This window comes from Marmota flaviventris, chromosome 6 (genome assembly GCF_047511675.1).
Source record: "Marmota flaviventris isolate mMarFla1 chromosome 6, mMarFla1.hap1, whole genome shotgun sequence".
Classification (NCBI taxonomy): Eukaryota; Metazoa; Chordata; class Mammalia; order Rodentia; family Sciuridae; genus Marmota; species Marmota flaviventris.
Genome location: NC_092503.1, coordinates 116,075,373 through 116,093,804, shown reverse-complemented (window position 1 = coordinate 116,093,804; position 18,432 = coordinate 116,075,373). Strand labels below are relative to the sequence as shown.

At 41.5% G+C, this 18,432-nt stretch overlaps 1 protein-coding gene across 1 annotated transcript in view; it reads left to right on the top strand.

Annotated features, from left to right (window-relative positions):
* Cmtr1 (cap methyltransferase 1) overlaps positions 1-18,432 on the top strand; it is a 50,752-nt gene that overhangs the window by 27,384 nt on the left and 4,936 nt on the right. The window contains exons 10-19 of the mRNA XM_027943515.2: positions 259-377; positions 2,504-2,600; positions 2,928-3,060; positions 3,770-3,949; positions 13,446-13,502; positions 14,201-14,258; positions 15,221-15,289; positions 16,261-16,392; positions 17,275-17,397; positions 17,902-17,993. Of these exons, the coding sequence (XP_027799316.1) occupies positions 259-377; positions 2,504-2,600; positions 2,928-3,060; positions 3,770-3,949; positions 13,446-13,502; positions 14,201-14,258; positions 15,221-15,289; positions 16,261-16,392; positions 17,275-17,397; positions 17,902-17,993 (1,060 nt within the window). The remainder of the gene's footprint in view (positions 1-258; positions 378-2,503; positions 2,601-2,927; positions 3,061-3,769; positions 3,950-13,445; positions 13,503-14,200; positions 14,259-15,220; positions 15,290-16,260; positions 16,393-17,274; positions 17,398-17,901; positions 17,994-18,432) is intronic.

The window sequence follows — 18,432 nt, the reverse complement described above, 5'->3', positions numbered from 1 at the left end:
ACAAGTTGGGGTATTGAAGAGGAAGGGCCTCTGTTTCATATGATGACTCTTGGCTGGACAGCTACTTTTGCACTCTGGTTAATTATAGCAGAGACTAGGTCTTCCTCCTGGTCCATCATTGTAAGGCAACTTTGCAGGATAGGCCCTGGGTCTCAAGACTCACCTGGTACCTGTGCTCACTGTCCCAGAGAGCTCATATCCCAGCTTGTAGAATGTCCCAGGGCAGATGAACTCATTGTGACTCTTGTGTCCTGCCAGGTGAGGGTGGGATTGATGGAGATGGAGATATCACCCGCCCAGAGAACATCAGTGCTTTTCGGAATTTTGTCCTGGATAACACAGATCGCAAGGGTGTGCACTTTCTGATGGCTGATGGGGTAGGTGGCCTTCTCTTCATAGAGTGATCCATTAAAGGTTTGTTAATTTAGAGACAGTTTGACGATTGTTGTTGTTTTGTTTGGTCCTTAAGCTGCTGCCAGAGATGGTAAGTGGTAGCTCGTTATCCAGATATGAGGGGTGTGCATTTTTATTTCTTCTGTATATATTGTCCATGATTTTGTGAAGATTGTTAATGTGGATATGTATACTTGGAGAAAGGTGGAACATCCCATCTCATTTTGTTTAGAAACCTTGATTGGCTGTGAGACCTGGTAAGAAAAAAATCAACTGAATGGGAAGCATGCTGCCATCCTTTGTCACCTTGGTGTTGCTCCTGGTGGAGGCTTCCTATATGTGGCCACTCCTGAGCCTCTCATAAGCTGATACCCGCTATCCTATCCTAAGACCATGGAGCTTCTTATTAGGACTCACAGAGCATTCCGTTTCCCATCTTGTGGTTAACCAGTGACTAGACATATAACTAAAGGCAGCCACTCAGAAGAATCCATGGAAGCTCTGTCAGTGGCTAGGCTAAAGTGAATATTCAAGGGGCTTTGTCAGTGAACATCTGCCTGATGGTGAGAGCATACCTTTCTTCAGCAGAAGTCTCACCCAGTGACCCAACACCAGATGTAGTTCTTTCTGGAGTGAGCCATCACTTACTCTGAGGAAGGATAGACACAGTGGAGGTTGTTCCAAAACATGGCTAGAGTTGATAAGAAGCTCTATAGCTCTTGGGGTGCCTCTCGAGCAGTACCTCTGCAGGAGGTGAGGTGGGAAATGAAGGAGGGAAGGCAGGGTGTCAGTAAGAGATCTGAAGATGCCTTGGCTCTCCAAAACATCATGCATAGCAGGGAATAGTGGATAGATGGGACTTGGGCTAGTAGGGTGGGGGGCATTTGTGGGGTCTGATAGTGCTCATGAGGCAACCATTGTGGTGTGATAACTGGAATTTTTTTTTAATTGACCCTATAAATAGGCCTGCCCCACCCCCTTTTGGTGGTGGTGCTAGGGATCAAACCCAGGGCCTTGCACTTGCTAGGTGAGCACCGTACCACTGAAGGATACCCCCAGCCCAACAGGAATGCATTTTGAGAAGCATCTATAAGACTAGATGACATTGCTAAACATTTTTTATTCTGATTCATTTAGCTGTTACTTTTGTAGGACTGAGCCAGGGACACAACATCTGGTTGGAGCCAGCTTAATGGAGGCCAGCCTCTTTTTTGTTTTTTCTAATTGTAAAAAAACAGCTAAAATAAAATATGTCATTTAACCATTTTTTTTAAGTCTACAGTTCAGTAGTATTAAGTATTTTCATACTGTTGTGCAACAGATATCCAGAACATTTTCATTTTGCAAAACCGAAACTCTGTACCCATTAAACAACTATCTTTTCCCCTCTCTCCCCATCCCTTGGCCTTTGTTACTTATAAGTGGGCTTGGGGTCTTGGCTCCCTACTCTGGAATCTCACAAGGAACTTTTTCTTTTTGAGAAAGTTTCCTTAGCCAGAGAGTGCTAGCTGGAGGGAAGAAGCTCCATGGTTTTAGGATAGCAGGTATTGTCAGCAAGTCCTTGGGGGGGGGGGGGGAGAGAGAGAGAGAGAGAGAGAAAGAAAAAGAGAGAAAGAGTATCACTGTGACTAAGAATTATGCTAACCTTTATTCTTTTACTAGACCAGGGTCTGTTCAATGGTCGGTACAGTAGCTCAATGAGCCCAAGCAGAGTATTCTGGTGATATTTACTCCCTGGATCTTATTAGGACTCACAGGGCATTCCGTTTCCCATCTTGTGGTTAACCATGACTAGCTAGTATTTTGCCTCTGTTCTGCCTTACTCTTCCCTGGATTCCCATGTGGGTTTAGAAATTTTCCATTTCCTTGGGAAAACAGACTTGGTCCTGTCCTTTGGGAGTGATAGGGCAGGAAAGTGATACTGGTTCAGTAGTCAGGCCTGGGTCCCAGTACTCGGTGCCCTTGCCAGAAGAATTTAAATGCCGAGCTGTATCTTTATCAGTCAGATGGTGAAGATCAGTGAAAACACAGTCTCTGTGAAGATGAGGTAGGATGATGTTCTCAGTACTGGTTGTCTCTTCCCACCCTGATCCCTGTGCTTTCATTTCAGGGTTTCTCAGTGGAGGGGCAAGAGAACCTGCAGGAGATCCTCAGCAAGCAACTGCTGCTGTGTCAGTTCCTCATGGCGCTATCTGTTGTCCGGACAGGTGACTTATTCAGCTGTCTCCTCACCCCAGCACTCACTAAAGCATATACAGGGTTTGGTTGGGAAGTTTAAAAAAAGAAAAAACATAACAGAAAACTTTTTTATCAGGTGACAGGTAGCTAAATGATGAATTTAGGGAAGAAAAGACAATAGAATTCTCAAAGTCCCCTCTAATACTGACTTTTCCATAAATTGCCTCTGACTTTTAGTGGTCCCAGGTACTTAGTCATCTGAGTCATTTCTTAGTCATCTTGATTGCCTGTAGCTACCTCACCTATCTCCTCAGAGAGACACATTGACTGCCACTGGTGTGTTCTTTCTGTTTTAGGAGGCCACTTCATTTGCAAAACCTTTGACCTCTTCACACCATTCAGTGTGGGACTCATTTACCTGCTCTACTGCTGCTTTGAACGAGTGTGTCTCTTCAAACCCATTACCAGCCGTCCTGCCAACTCAGAGCGGTGAGCCTTCTTCTGACTTGGCTAAAAGTCAGAACAGCAAATGCTGGTGCATCTCTCTGGCAGGACCCCTCAAGCTATGTTAAAACTTTGACTTTAGAGAAATGACTAGCACTATGAGGAGCCAGGATTCTTAGACCCAAGGGGTCCTGAGCTGTGCTAGTTCAGCCTCTGCCTCCTTCTCCACAATTATTCTCCATGTGTATTTGAGAACTTCTTGGCTTGGTCTATGAGAGGGGACCAATACTAGGGACACTTGAAAAGGGATGTAAGCTGGGAAGAGGCAAGAGGCTGCCAACCGCAGGCTCTGCTGGCATCTCAGGTGGGACATAGTGCCCCCACATGAGGGAAAGCAAACACAGCCAGTCACAATAATGAGGTAACTTGTTGAAAATACACATTTCTAGGCCCTGTCCTTGGAGAGTCTCATTCATTAGGTCTGTAATTTGGCAGACTCTAGAGGTGATTGCCATGCATCCTGTCTGCTGCAGGGCAGTTGGGAATACCACCATAGAGATGGAAATACAGCCTTATACAAAAGGGAAGGATCTGAGGTGAACATTGGCACACAGAGTCTGTGCTGTTCTTTGATCATAGACTTAAGGTTGAACAGGGAAGCTGTTTAACTTTGTGACTCTCTGAGAGTTTTAGGGGAAAGGAATGTGTGGGAGGAAGCCCTTGCTCAGTGAAGTGACAGAGTGTCTTCTGCCAGGTATGTTGTGTGCAAGGGCCTGAAAGTGGGCATAGATGAAGTGCGGGATTACCTCTTCTCGGTGAATATTAAACTCAACCAGCTGCGGAACACTGATTCTGACGTCAACCTTGTGGTCCCTTTGACGGTGATCAAGGGAGACCATGAATTTACTGACTACATGATCCGGTCTAATGAGAGGTAAGCCAGCGGTTGTTTTTGCTACTAGCACTGGGGTCTTAATTAACACCAGAGAATGAAGGGCTGATGACGTGCCCTTGGTAGCTCCTTGTATCTGGGTCTGCTCTGCTGGGTACCGTAGGATTTTGATTACCTTGAGGATCCTTGTTCTCTTCCCAAGTCATGTCCCAAGGGTGGTGGGTGGGTACATGTCTGGTGTAGGCCTGCCTGCCGGAGCCTGCGCCTGGTAGAGAACCTAGCAGAAAGCAGCCTTTTTTATTAGTAAAAGACCATCATGTTGTTGCATTGAGAAGTTCCCTGCGTGGAGGCAGGAGCTGGGTGGAAAGCAGGTGTACAGAATGCTTTGGAAATGCCAGACTTTGTCCAGTTCATGAGTTCCATATGTGTGTGGTCTGAATTTTTTTTTTAAACCTCCTTTAATTATCCTTAATTCTCCCTGCTTTCTGTCAGAGGTAATAATTTAAGATTGTGATAGTTGGCTCAGTTCTCTGAGTGGACAGGCCTTATAAAAAACTTTTTTGAGGTAGGTTGGAGGATTATATAATAGCAGCGATTCAGTAGAAAGTGCTCTCCTGGGGGACTAACAGGTGTTGGAAAGGTCTTATATAAGTGTCAGATCCCACGTCTCCCAGAGAAGATAGGTATAGATGGCCCTGGAGAGTCATAGAGGGAAGGAAGTCTTTATCCTGCTCTTTGTTATTTCTTGAGCATCACCCTGTATTTTAACTCTCCACAGTCCCACATAAGCCCTTTCATTTTGGTAGTAATGCTAGGCACCACAGTAGAGTAGACACTCAACTTTAGGATGTGATAGATGAGGAAACAGACCCAGGAAGTCAGGGAAGTAGCGTTCTGTAATACTCTGGGGCTCTGTAACACTTTTTTTTCCCCCTAAATCATGTTGCCATCTGCTTCTAATAGTGTTTAAGGAACCCTGTAACCAACCACTTTTCTTTTTTTTAATTTGAGATATAATTTTATAATTGAAATGCAGATTTTAAGTGGACACTTCTATCAATTTTGAAAGATGCACACATGTAGTCTACATCCCTATTAAGATAATATTTCTGTTGCCTTCTGAGTTGAATCCAAACTCACATCTCTTCTGATTTTTATCACCATAGGTTAGTTTTGTCTGTTCTACAACTTTGAATAAATTGAATCATAGAATATTCACTTGTGTCTGTTTTTTTTTTCCTCATCTTAATGTTTTTGAGATACATTCACATGTTAATTTCTTTTTTATTGCTGAGTAATATTCTAATATGTGGATATACATAATTCATTCTTCTGTAGTTGGTTTACTTGAGATATTTCCAGTTGGGGGCCATTATGAATGTAGCTCTACAAACATTCTTATACAAGGCTTTTGAGGGACAAATGTTTTCATTTCTCTTGGATAAATGCCCAAGAGTAGAAATTCTGAGATTACAGGGTAGATTTTTAAATGCCATGTAGTTTTCTAATATGGCTGTACTGATTTATGCTCCTTCCAGCAATGTCTGAAGTTCTGTTTGTTCTGCAACCTTGTCAGTATTTGGTATTGTCAGCCTTTTTTATTTTAACCATTCTAGTGGGTGTTGTGTTATGTCATTGTGGTTTAATGTATGTTTCTGAGATGAATGAGGTTGAGTTCTTTTTCATGTGCCTTTTATGTGTATGTGCTGAGGATGGAACATAGGGCCCTAAGCATTCTAGGCAAGCACTGTGAGCTATACCCTAGCCCCTCTTTTCAACATTTTTAAAAATGGATGTCTTTAAGTTGTAGGATTAATTATGTATTTTGGGTACAGGTACTGTGTCAAATATGTGTGTGGTAAATATATTGCTTGCCCCCTTTTTGGTACCTGAGGTTGAACCCAGGGGCTCTACCCTGAGCCACACCCCATCTTATTTTATTTTTTTGACATCATCTTGCTGAATTGCCCAGTCTAGCCTCACACTTATTCCTCCTGCCTCAGCTCCCTTGTGCCTTTGTTCCTGGCTAGTTTGCCTATTAATTGTCTCTCTCTCTCTCTCTCTTTTTTCTTTGTGCTAGGGATTGAACCCAGAGTTGCTTTACCACTGAGCCATATCCCTAGCCCTTTTTATTTTTTATTTTGAGACAGTGTCTTGCTAAGTTACCCAGGCTGGCCTTGAATTTGCAATCCTCCTGCCTCATCCTCCCCAATTCCTGGAATTATAGGCAGGTACCACACTGTGCCTGGATACTTATTCATTTTCTGAATGTTATGTTTTTAAAAGCAGATATTTAATTCTTTTTTAGTTTTCTGAGTATTTTTTTTATTGTGGAAAATATATATAACATAAAATGAAATTAAAATTGTGGTGCAGCCATCACCACTATACATTTCTAGAATATTTTCATCATCTTAAACAGCAGCTCTGTATCCATTAAATAAAAACCCCTATTTTTCCCTTCTTCCAGCCCCTGGTAACCACTATTACACTTCCTGTGTTTGCGAAGTTGCCTATTCTAGGTATCTCATTTAATAGATTCATACAATATTTATCCTTTTGTTTCTGATTTATTTTATTTTGCATAATGTTTTCAAGATTCATCATGTTGCAGAATTCACCATGTGGCAGAATTTTACTCCTTTTTATATGATATACATTTTCTCTATCTATTCTTCTGTTGATAGACATTGGGGCTGTTACCACCTTTTAGCTGCTATGCATAATAGCACTATTCATTTATTTATATGCTGTGCTGAGAATCGAACCCAGTGCCTCACACATGCTAGGCAAGGCGCTCTACCACTGAGCACAACTGCAGCCCCATATTTTGCATAGTAGCACTATGCCAGTATCTATTTGAGTTGCTGCTTTCAGTTCTTTTGAGATTCACCTGTAAGTGGAATTGCCCCCCTCTCTTTGGTGGATCATAAGGTGTTTGTTTGTTTGTTTGTTTTGAGGAACTGTCATACTCTTTTCTACGATGGCTACACCAATTTACATTTCCATTAGCAGTTTATGAAGGCTACAATTTCTTCATACCCTTACCAGTACTGTTATTTTCCATTTTTCTGATAATAGACTTCTTAATATATGTGCAGTGGTATCTAAGTGGTTGATTTGCATTTTCCTAATAACTAGTGTTGTTTGAGTGTTTTTTTCATGTGTTATGGACCATTTGAATATCTTTTTTAGAGAAATGTCTATTCACACCTTTCCCATTTTTAAAATTGGGTTTTTATTGTTCTTTATATATTCTGGATATTAATCTTTTATCAGACTTTATTTGAAAATATTATCTCCCATTCTGTGGTTTATTTGTTCACTCTACTGCTTGTTTTTTGATACACAGAAGTTTTTAATACTAATGCTGCTCAGGTTGCCTATTTTTTTCTTTAATTACTATATACAGGAAATCATTGCTAAATTCAATGTTATGAAGCTTTTTGCCTCTGTTTTCTTGTCAGAGTTTTATAGTTTTAGCCCATTATAAATAAAGGTCTTTAGGCCATTTTTTATGTAGCATTAGATAAGTGTCCAGCTTCCTTCTTTTGAATGTGGATATCCAGTTTCCCCAGCACCATTTCTTGAAAACACTGTCCTTTCCCTATTTAATGGTCTTGTCAAAAATCTTTTAACTATATGTGTGAGAATTTATTTCTAGACCCTGTTCCAAGCATCTATCTTTATTCCAATATTATAATGTTTTAATGAGCTTTGTAGTAGTTTTAAAATCAGGACATGTGTATCCTCCAAATTTGCTTGTCATTTTCAAGATTTTTTTAGCTGCTTAGTGTCCCTTGAAATTATATATGATCTCCCCCCCCCCCCCAGCTTTTTTTTTTTTTTTTTTTTTAATGGTGCTGGGGACCAAACTCAGGGCCTCAAGTGTATGCTGGCTGGCAAGTGCTCTACCACTGCTACATTATCAGCACCTCCCCACCCTTTTTTGAGACGGAGTCTTCTTATGTTACTCAGGTTGGTTTCCCAACCCCTTGGCTCAAGAGGTCCTCTTCCTTCAGCTTCCTGAAGAGCTGGGATTGTAGGCAGGTGTCGTTACTCCTGGTTCTATATGAATTTTAGGATGGGATATTCTCTTTCTGCAAAAACTGCCATTAGGATTTTAATAGGAATTGCATTGAATCTGTAGGTTATTTTTGGGTAGTATTGCCATCTTAATGGTAATACGTCTTCCAATCCATTAACATGGGATGTTTCCAATTATTTATGTCTTTAATTTCTTTTGGCAGTGTTTTGTTGTTTTCAGTGAACAGGTCTTTACATCCTTAATTTATTCCTAAGTATTTTATTCTTTTTGATACTATTATATGTTGAATTGTTTTCTTAATTACCTTTTGGGATTATTCATTGTTAATATGTAGAAGTGACTGATTTTTGTGTGTTGATGTTGTATCTTGAAAGTTCCCTGAAATCACTTATTACTTATAACAGCTGTATGTGTATATGTGTGTAATCTTTAGAGTTTTCTATTTTAAGATCTTGTCATCTGTGAAGTAAGATAATTTTACTTCTTGTTTTCTAACGCAGATATCTAAAAGTTTAAAATCTTGAAGATGAAATATAATTTACCAATTTTTCTTTTGGTAATGATTTGTTTTCTCTCTAAAAATGTCTGCCTTCACAAGACATGAAAATAATATCCTATTTTCATGCAGACTTTTTTCTTTTATCCTTTATGTTTGTGGTATATCTAAAATTAATTTTTGTGTATTATATGATACAGGGGTCAAGTGTCTTTTTTTTTTTTCTTATAGATATACAGTTGTCCACTAATTGTTGAAAATACTTACTTTTTCCCATTTTTTAAAAATATTTTTTCCCTTGGTTGTTGATAGATCTTTATTTTGTTTATTTATATGGGGTGCTGAGAATCTAACCCATTGCCTCACACATGCAAGGCAAGTGCATTACTGCTGAGCCACAGTCCCAGCCCTCCCATTAATTTTAAAAAAAATTCTTATCTTCTTATAAATTTTATTCTTTTCATAAATTATTTGTATACATGTGACTTCAGGTCTCTCTGTTCCTTTCCATTAATTTATCCTTTTGTTAGTACCATACACATCTTGACAAAAGAAATCTCACAAATAGTATGTTTCCCAGCTTTGTTCTTTTTTTTTTCCCCCAAGATTATTTTGGCTATGTGTTTACATATAAGTTTTAGAATCAGCTTTTTAATTTATTCAAAAAGCCTTAGCAGTCTTTTTTAGTTTTCAATATAGAGGTTTTTACAAAATCTTTTGTTGTTTATTCCCAAGGATATTATTTTAAATGACTTTTTAAAAATTTTATCTTCCAATCATTTATTTATTTATTTAGAGAGAATTTTAATATTTATTTTTCAGTTTTTTTCGGCAGACACAACATCTTTGTATGTGGTGCTGAGGATCAAACCAGGGCCGCACGCATGCCAGGCGAGCGCACTACCGCTTGAGCCACATCCCCAGCCCCTCATCTTCCAATTATTGATGCTAGTTTTTTTGTACATTAACTGCATCCTGTGAGAATCTACTTAATAGTGCTAGATATAGTTCTTAAGATATTTTTATTTACAAAATAATGTCTTCAGCCGGGCATGGTGGCGCACGTTTGTAATCCCAGTGGCTCAGGAGGCTGAGGAAGGAGGATTGTGAGTTCAAAGCCAGCCTCGGCAATGGTGAAGTGCTTAGCAACTCGTGAGACCCTGTCTCTAAATAAAATTCAAAATAGGGCTGGGGATGTGGCTCAGCGGTTGAGAGTGCCCCTGAGTTCAATCCCTAGTACTAAAAAAAAAAAAAAAAAAAAAAGATATTTTTTTCTCCTTTCCAATTTGTATGCTTTTTATTTTTTTTCTTGTCTTATCTCACTAACGAGTTCCTCCAGTGTGATAAAGAATGGAAGTGGTAAGAGCACATTTTTCCTTGCTTTGGTCCAGAAAGTGTTTAACATCGTTCTGTATGATGTTAGCTGTATGTTTGTATAGATTCTGATGATTATCAACAGACTGAACCTAATTAATCAGTGAACTTGAGGACAGACAGGTCAACAGAAACCCAAACTGAAACACAAAGAAAAAAGTAAGGAGGAAAAAAAGAAAAAAAAAAAAGGTCGTCATTAGGTTGACAAATTTTTCTTCTATTTCTAGTTTGCTGAGAGTTTTTCACCATGGGTGAATGTTTAATTTTGCCAAATACTTGTTCTTTATTTGAAGAAATTATTACAGGATATTTCTTATTTGTTCTGGTAATACATTTAATTACATTGAGTGACTTCAAAATGGTTAAAAAAGTCTTGCATTTTGGGATAAACTCTAGTTGATAGTGATGTATTACTACTTTTATATATTTCTATATTTGATATATTAATATTTTATTCATGAGAGAAAAATCCCTAATTCTGTATTCTTTTAAGTCCTTGCTTGTTTTTAGTGTCAGGGTTTTGTTAAGTCTTTTTTCCTCCCCCCACATTTTTTTATTGGTGCAGTATAGTTGTAAATAATGATGGGATTTGTTGTTACATATTCGTACATGCACACAGTATGACAATATAATTTGGCCTATGTCACTCCCCAGCACTTCCCCCCTCTATGTTAGTTTCTTAACATGACTTTAGAAATGATTCCTCTTTTTGTATTTTCTGGAATAATTTATGTAACATTGGTTATTTCTTTTTTTAAAAAAAAATCTATTGATAAGATTAACCTGTGGAGCTATTTGAGTTTGCTTTATGGGAAATTTCAAAACTCATTCTTTAATAGATATATGTTTTTTCAGATTCTTTGGGTTTTTTTAAGGGTTGTTTTTCCAATAAATTTGTTTTTAAATTTATTGTTCACTTCATTCAAGGTGTTGAATTTATTGGCATAGTTATTTATAATGTCACTTTATCCTTCAGTGTCTGTGGAACTCAGGGGTGCTTTACAATTGAGCTACATCCCTAGCCCTTTTTATTTTTTATTTTGAGACAAGGTCTCATTAAATTGCTGAGGCTGGCTTGGAACTTGTGATCCACTTGCCTCCACCTGCTGAGTAGCTTGTTTTATAGGCTTGTGCCCCTACCCCTGGCTACTCCCTGAAGTTTTGTCAGTGTTTACTTCAGTTGTTTAGGAGCTTTGTTATTAGGCACATGCATGGTGAAGATTGTCTTGTCCTCTTGATTAGTTGAATTTTTGTCATTATAAAGTATTTATCCTTAGTAATACTCTTTGAGTCATCTTTGCTATTAATGTAGCTTCATAAGCCTTTATAGCTTAGTGCTTGCATGGTGTTTTTCTGTCCTTCTGTTTTCTGTCTTTGTTTTCATGATTAAATGTATTTCTTGGGAAAAGCATATGTTTGGGTCTTACCTTTTTGTCCAGTCTGACCTGTATAAAAATCTCTGCCTTTTAATTGGAATAGTTAAACTTTTACATTGAGTGTAATTATTGATATGTTTGAGTTTAAATCCCCCATCTTGGTTGTTTGGTTTCTTTTTACCCTATTTGCTCTTGTTCCTCTGTTCTTTTCTTCTTTCCTTTTTGGGGAGAATAATTTAGTATTTTTAGTACTCCTTTTTATTTCTTTGATTTTTTTATATGCCTTTTTGTGTTATGTGTTAGTTGTTGCTCTAGAGATTATAATATGCATTTTTAATTTATCATAGCCTCCCTTCCAAAAATATTCTGCTGCAGTGTAAGAACTTTATAATAGTATATATGCAATTACTGTCCTGCCACCTTTGTGTTCTTGTTTTTATATAAACTCAATTTTATATCATTAGTTTTACTTTAAATAATTTGTGCTTTAAAGATATATGCACATACACATATTATTTCTTTTAATGTTCTTGGTATTTACTGACATATTTAGCCTCTCTGGTATTCTTCATGCCTTCTTGGAGAACCAGATTTATATTTCAAATAATTATCTTTGAGCCTATTTTTGTAGTTCAAGCCTGCTATAGACTAATTCTTTCAGCTTTTGTCTATTTAAAAATGTATTTTTTCCCTTTCATTTTGAAGGATATTTGCATTGGATATGGAATTTGAAGTTGATCATTTTTTTTTTTCTTTCAGCACTTTAAACATATTATTCCATTTTTTGTCCTCTGTGTTTCTGATGAGAAGTCAGCCATTATTCTCTGCATGTCATGTGTCTGTTTTCCTGTGGCTGCTTTCAAGAGTTTCCCTTTTTTAGCAGGTTGGCCCTGCTACATCCTTCTGTGATTTTCTTTGTATTTATTTGGAATTGAGTGACCTTGGATCTGTGGATTGATTTCATTCCATATGGAAATTTCTTGGTCATTATCTTGTCAGTATTTTTTTTATCCTTCTTTTTCCTCTGCTTCTGGGATTCCAGTTATATTTATGTTAATCAGAGTGTTATTGCCCTTAGACCTCAGATGGCCTGTTTTGTTTTTTTTTCTTCCAACTTTTTTCTTTGGGTTTCAGTTTGGTTTCTGTTGACCTATCTGTCCTCAAGTTCACTGATTAATTAGGTTTAGTCTTCTGATAACCATCAAAATAATTGTTCTTTTTTTCATTTTTCAAAAATTTATTTGCCTTTGGGCTGGGGTTGTGGCTCAGTGTTAGAATGCTTGCCTAGCATATGTGAGGCACTGGCTTCGATTTGCAGCACCACATAAAAATGAATAAATAAAATAATGGTATTGTGTCCATCAACGACTAAAAATTTTTTTAAAAATTTATTTGCCTTTCCAATATATAGTTTCTATATCTTTGCTAAAATTCTCCATCCTCTCTATTAATGTTGTCTACCCTTCCACTAGATCTTTTAGTATGTTTATTAGTTAAAGATCCTTCCTGACAGTTCCAACATTCAGGCCACCCCTGGGTCTTGTTCTGTTGAACTGTTTTCCCTCTTATCAGTGGGTCACACTTCTTGCTTCATCATTTACCTGATGATTATTTATTAAATACCAGATATTGGCTGGGTATGGTGATGCATGCCTATAATCTCAGTGACTTCGGAGGTTGAGGAAGGAAGATCTTGAGTTCGAGGCCAGCCTCCGCAAGTTAGTGAGATCCTCAGCAACTTAGTGAGACCCTGTCTGAAAATAAAAAATGAAAAAAAAAAAAAAACTGGATGCAGCTCCGTGGTAAAGTGCTCCTGAGTTCAATCTCTAGTACAAGTAAATACCAGGTATTATGGGTTAGGAACAGTGGAGACTAAAGTAAAAAGGGTCACTGTCCGTGTAGATGGATTGTCAGTGTGGTCTGTAATTTAACTGGGTCTGGGCTTTGTTGTTGCTTTATTTAGAATAAGTTCACCACTACTTTCAAATTCTTCAAGGGTAGCATGAGGACCTTCCTTTTAGCAGGACTTGGGACCTAAGTGTCTGGAGGATTTGACTAGTTCTGCTCTGCTCTCAGCTTCAGTGGGCCCATGTGACTGCACCTAGTGTGGGGGGTGGTTCTCTCAACTCTCTGATCCCTTTACAAAAACAGATGGCCACTGCTTTGGCTCAACTTCTCTGTGCATATGTCACTTGGCTGTCTTCTGGTGATCCTTCTGACATCAATTTTTTTCCCCTCTCCTAGTCACTGTAGTCTGCAGATCAAAGCTCTGGCCAAAATCCATGCCTTCGTTCAAGACACGTGAGTGTTGCACACTTTTTAGAATTTACCTATTTCAAGGGAAGATTTTGCTTTGCTCCTCCCCCCATGCTGTTTGTTTATTTAATTTTAATAATAATTTAAAAACATATTTGTATCTCATATTCTGCCCTGGTCTCTAAAGGATGCCAGAGAAGCATAAGGTGTGAATTTTGTTCTCCCAGACTCAATGTGTGTTAGTATAAGGAAGTTAACCACACTGCCCCAGAGGCTGTGGAGAGCACGGCACAGAACACACAGTGTTTGGGTATAAGTGCAGAGAGTGAGACCACAAGGAGAGCGAGGGCTGGGCAGGGAAAACCTCTGGTGGAAGTAAATGTGGGTTAATTCAACTTTGTGGGATGTCAGCATAGTGACATTTGCCAGGATAGCATTCATGTGGCCTGTGTCAGGAGGGGAACCAGAATGTGCTGATAGGTGTTTGGAAGAAGGGTGTGTGGGGAACCCTGGCATCCAGGTGGTCATGAGGACAGTCTCCTTCCTTCCCTGGTGGTAGGAAGGGGAAGTGGTCCCATTCTGGGAACCTGAGCTCCTGTCTTCAGGAGGAGAGTGAGGTGAACGCACCCTGGACTAATGGAGTGTCCTCACTCGTGTACACCTCCCTCCTGGCAGTTTAGAGGTGCACAAGGGCTGCACTGCTGTGCCAAGGTTTTAATCACTTGCTGGCTTTGTTTCCCTAGGACCCTGAGTGAGCCTCGACAGGCAGAGATCCGAAAAGATTGCCTCCGACTCTGGGGGGTAAGCTTCTCCCCCAGCCCATTGTCACTTGGGGCGGGGACACTATAGAGGACAATGGGAACGTCACCTTTAGGGCCTCCCTTAACTGGAAAGTGTCTTCTACCCTCAGCATTCCATGGCTGGCCATCTTGGCAGTGCTGGAAGTTGTTTACTAGGCCCTTTAACTTTAATTTGTCCCTACAGCTGGGACAGAGGAATGGGGTGCTGGTTGTGGTGGTACATGCCTGCAATCCCTGCGGCTCAGGAGTTTGAGGCAGGAGGATCGTGAGTTCAAAACCAGACACAGCAATTTAGTGAGGCTCTAAGCAACTTAGTGAGACCCTGTCTCAAAAAATGGAAAAATAAGACTGGCGCCATGGTGCATGCCTGTAATCCCAGCAGCTCGGGAGGCTGAGGCAGGACGATTGTGAGTTCAAAGCCAACCTCAGCAACAACGAGGCACTAAGCAACTCAGTGAGACCCTGTCTCTAAATAACAAAAAGGGGCTGGGAATGTGCCCCAGTTGAGTAAGCCCTGCTGGGTTCAATCCCCGGTACAAAAAAAAAATGTGTGTGTGTGTATACACACACACACACACACACACACAGGCTGGGCATATGGTTCAGTGGTTAAATACCCCTGGGTTCAATCCCTGGTACCCCTCCCCACCTCACCCCCCCCCAAAAGAAAAGAAAAATAAAGGATGGCACAGTGGGTAGACAGGTTTCATTTTGTGCCGGTAGCCCTGTGTAGCAACACTGACCAACAGAGCCCCAGAGAAGAGGAAGTGGCTTTCGGGTTGTGCCACTACAGGTCTGAAGGAGAGCAGTGATTCTCCGCTTTGCCTCTTGCCCACTCTTTCCTTACACCAGGTTTCCTTCCCCCCCAACCGCTCTGTACCTGCCGCTGGCCTGTGCAGTCACACACGGCCTTGGTCAACATGACAACTTGAAAAATCAAAGCCTTTTGCTTTCTCACTTCAGATCCCTGACCAGGCTAGAGTTGCTCCATCTTCCTCAGACCCGAAATCTAAGTTCTTCGAGCTAATCCAGGTAAATCTGGTTTCTGTGATAGAAATAAAAAGCTGGAGGCCTTACTCTAGGTGTGGAAGGTGTCACCAAGGCCTCCTCCCTGGCCTCCAGAAGGCCTATGCAAGCACCACTTCTGGGCCTGAGGGACTGGACTGAACCTGATGGTGCAGAGCCTTTGGTGTAGGGTGTGGAGTTCCCCAGGAACATAGCAGGACAGCAAATTTCCAGTCTTGAGATGTGCTTGTACCCGGCATTCCTGCCGCCCAAAAGGTGATGCTGCCTGTCATGTCCTGGCAAGTCCAAGGTCCTGTGGCCTTTGCCTATAGAGGAGACATCCCCTAGGTGGGATGACCTTAGGCAGGGGAGCTGGGCAGAAAGCCAAGGTAGCTGCCAGAGAAGCCCACAGGGCTGGCCTCACTCCGGCTTGCCTAACCTGGTTCTGGTGAGCTGATTCTCAGTGTTCTTCTCTCTGGTTTTCCTACCACCCAACCTCTGGCTTTTCCTGCAGACCTCATTTAAATCTGGCCCAGATTGTGGGCCATTGTGCTGGTTTTATGGGGGTCACAAACGGGAGAGTGAGTTCAAGATGGCCCCAGAAGAATTATGTGTACATTTTTCTGAATGGGGTAGAGGGATGACTTCACTGCTCTCAAACCAACTGTGGAGAGTCCTTGCTTTGTGTTATTGAAGGGATGGCTTTTATATTCTGGTGACATTTCCTTATAGCTCTGGTAAATCGATCTGTACTTGGGGACTTGGTGTTCTTTCCTTTCCCAGCGTCTTCTAATAGGTCCTAAAGGAACACTCCAGGCAGATGGAAATAGATCCCATTTAGTGCATGGTTAGGTAGAGAAGAAGGAGCAGGGGAGCATTTTTCTGAGAGCAAGTGCTTCCTGTCCCTTGCCTCTCCTAGCTTGCTCTAGCCCGTATGGGCACCAGTACTGTCCGTGCCTTCTCCAGCCCAGCACTGTTTTCTTGGTCTACGGCTACAGGGCACTGAGATCGACATCTTCAGCTACAAGCCCACGCTGCTTACCTCCAAAACCCTGGAGAAAATCCGCCCTGTGCTCGACTACCGCTGCATGGTGTCTGGCAGCCAGCAGAAGTTCCTCCTCGGCCTGGGGGTAAGTCTGCAGCTGGCTTCCTACCAGCTTGGGGTGGCAGCAATGCCCTCTGTCTGTGGGAGTGTGGACAGCTGCCAGCTACACTTGGTGCATGTTCTCTTGGCACCAAGGAGGTGTGGCTTTGGTCCTAGAAAAAGTATTTCTTAAAACTTTATTTCCTTTCTTCTTCTGAGTTCACCAAGTGTGGTTCATTGATTTTTGTCAGTTTTTTATTTGTTTCTTCGGCTCTGCCTTGCTAAAGGGCACAGTGCTGTTTCTCTTGGGATCAGGGTTTTCCATGCTGGCAGCATGGGCTGCAGGTTTGAGCCCATGTAGCTGGTCCTTTGCAGTAGCACCCCATTCCATGCCATTTCCTATTTTGCAAAGATATCCCTTTCCTTCCCTGGGCCCTCTGAGGCGGTATGAGGGGAAGGAAAGCCTTAGTGAGTTTTGCACCTGACTTAACTGGCTGAAGTCTGTGCTTTTTCTTTCAGTTCTGTCTTCCATGTAATTTGTGGAATTATATTTCATATGATCCACTCATTCTTTTGTGTTCTCTCACATTTTGTCTTTTTCTCCTTTTACTTTCTCTCCTTTTCCTCTCCCCGGACCCTTGCATCAACATGCATCCAGCTGTATTTTTCTTGAGAGTCACTAATCATGGACTAAGGTCATTTGAAGGTGCCCTGAGCCCACCCATTCCCAACCAGCAGGACTAAGTCCTATCTCCACCTGTCTTCCGTGGAGGCACCGGAGAACAAATATAATAATAAACTTCATCTCTACTAGACATTTTCTGACATTTTCCCACCCCATCGGCTTGTAGCTGGCAAGTAAAAGCCCTTTTGAGAACTAAATCTCTCATTCCTCATCTCCACACCTACCCTTGCTCTCTACCTATAGAAGTCCCAGATCTACACGTGGGATGGCCGCCAGTCAGACCGCTGGGTCAAGCTGGACCTGAAGACAGAGCTACCCCGGGATACTCTGCTTTCTGTTGAAATTGTGCATGAGCTCAAAGGAGAGGTCAGATATGATTCTGCTCATGTGTTGGCCCAGTGGCTTGGGGACTAGAACACCAGAGCCTGGCTCTTTGCCTTGGTTTAATTCAGTTACCTTGTGTGGTGATTGACAGGGACCAAGGCTGGGGAAAGGTTTGGTAATTATTCCTTCTCTGGGAGCAGTTGCCCTAGACCATGAGAGGTTCAGGTAGGAATAGTCCCCGCATGTCAGAGAGACCTGGATCATCATTGTGTGCCCAGGGCCCTGATGAGCCTTCTGGGTGTTTTGTTTTTAACAGCTAATTTAGCTCTTGACCAGAAATCCCTTGGGAAAGAAGAGACCTGTCATTTCCTGGGAGCTTTGAGTAGCACCACCATAGGGATGACATTCAGAACCATTAATGGGAACAGTGGGCAAAGGATGAGAAGCTGGCCCTGGACTGTGTTTAAAGTCCTCCCTCCCCCAGCATAGGTGGAAGGCCCAACCATGTCACAGTGGGCAGAGTGGGCAGTGTACTTGTCCTTCTAGGGGAAGGCCCAGCGGAAGATTAGTGCCATCCACATCCTTGATGTCCTTGTGCTGAACGGCAGTGATGTTCGGGAACAGCACTTCAATCAGCGGTCTGACCTGGGCCCCAGGGTAGGGAGGGTGAGGGTGGGCCTGGGAAGCTCTCTGGGCAGCAGCCTCCTGAGGCTTGGCCCCTCACCCTGGCCTCTGCTTATGGACGTCCTGAGAATTTCCCTCTCCCGCTCACTGGCTGTCCCAAGGGCAGGGTAAGAAATTGGTCTTGGCACTTCAGAGTCTGGGCCTTGGTTGTCATTAATACTAGTACACTCTTGCCACAGCTGCTCAGATTAGGATGATGTTTGTGTTAAGGTTGAGCAAGAGGGTGACCTTATGAGAAGAGGGAGGGTCCCCTCTGAAAAACACGTCTAGTGCTTGGGTGGTCATGTTTAGGCTTGTTTCCTTGGTGTGGGGTGACAGGGTAGACATACAATAAAGATGACATTTGAAGTTCTAGTGGAGATGACTGAACACAGCTGAAGGCTCACTTGAGGA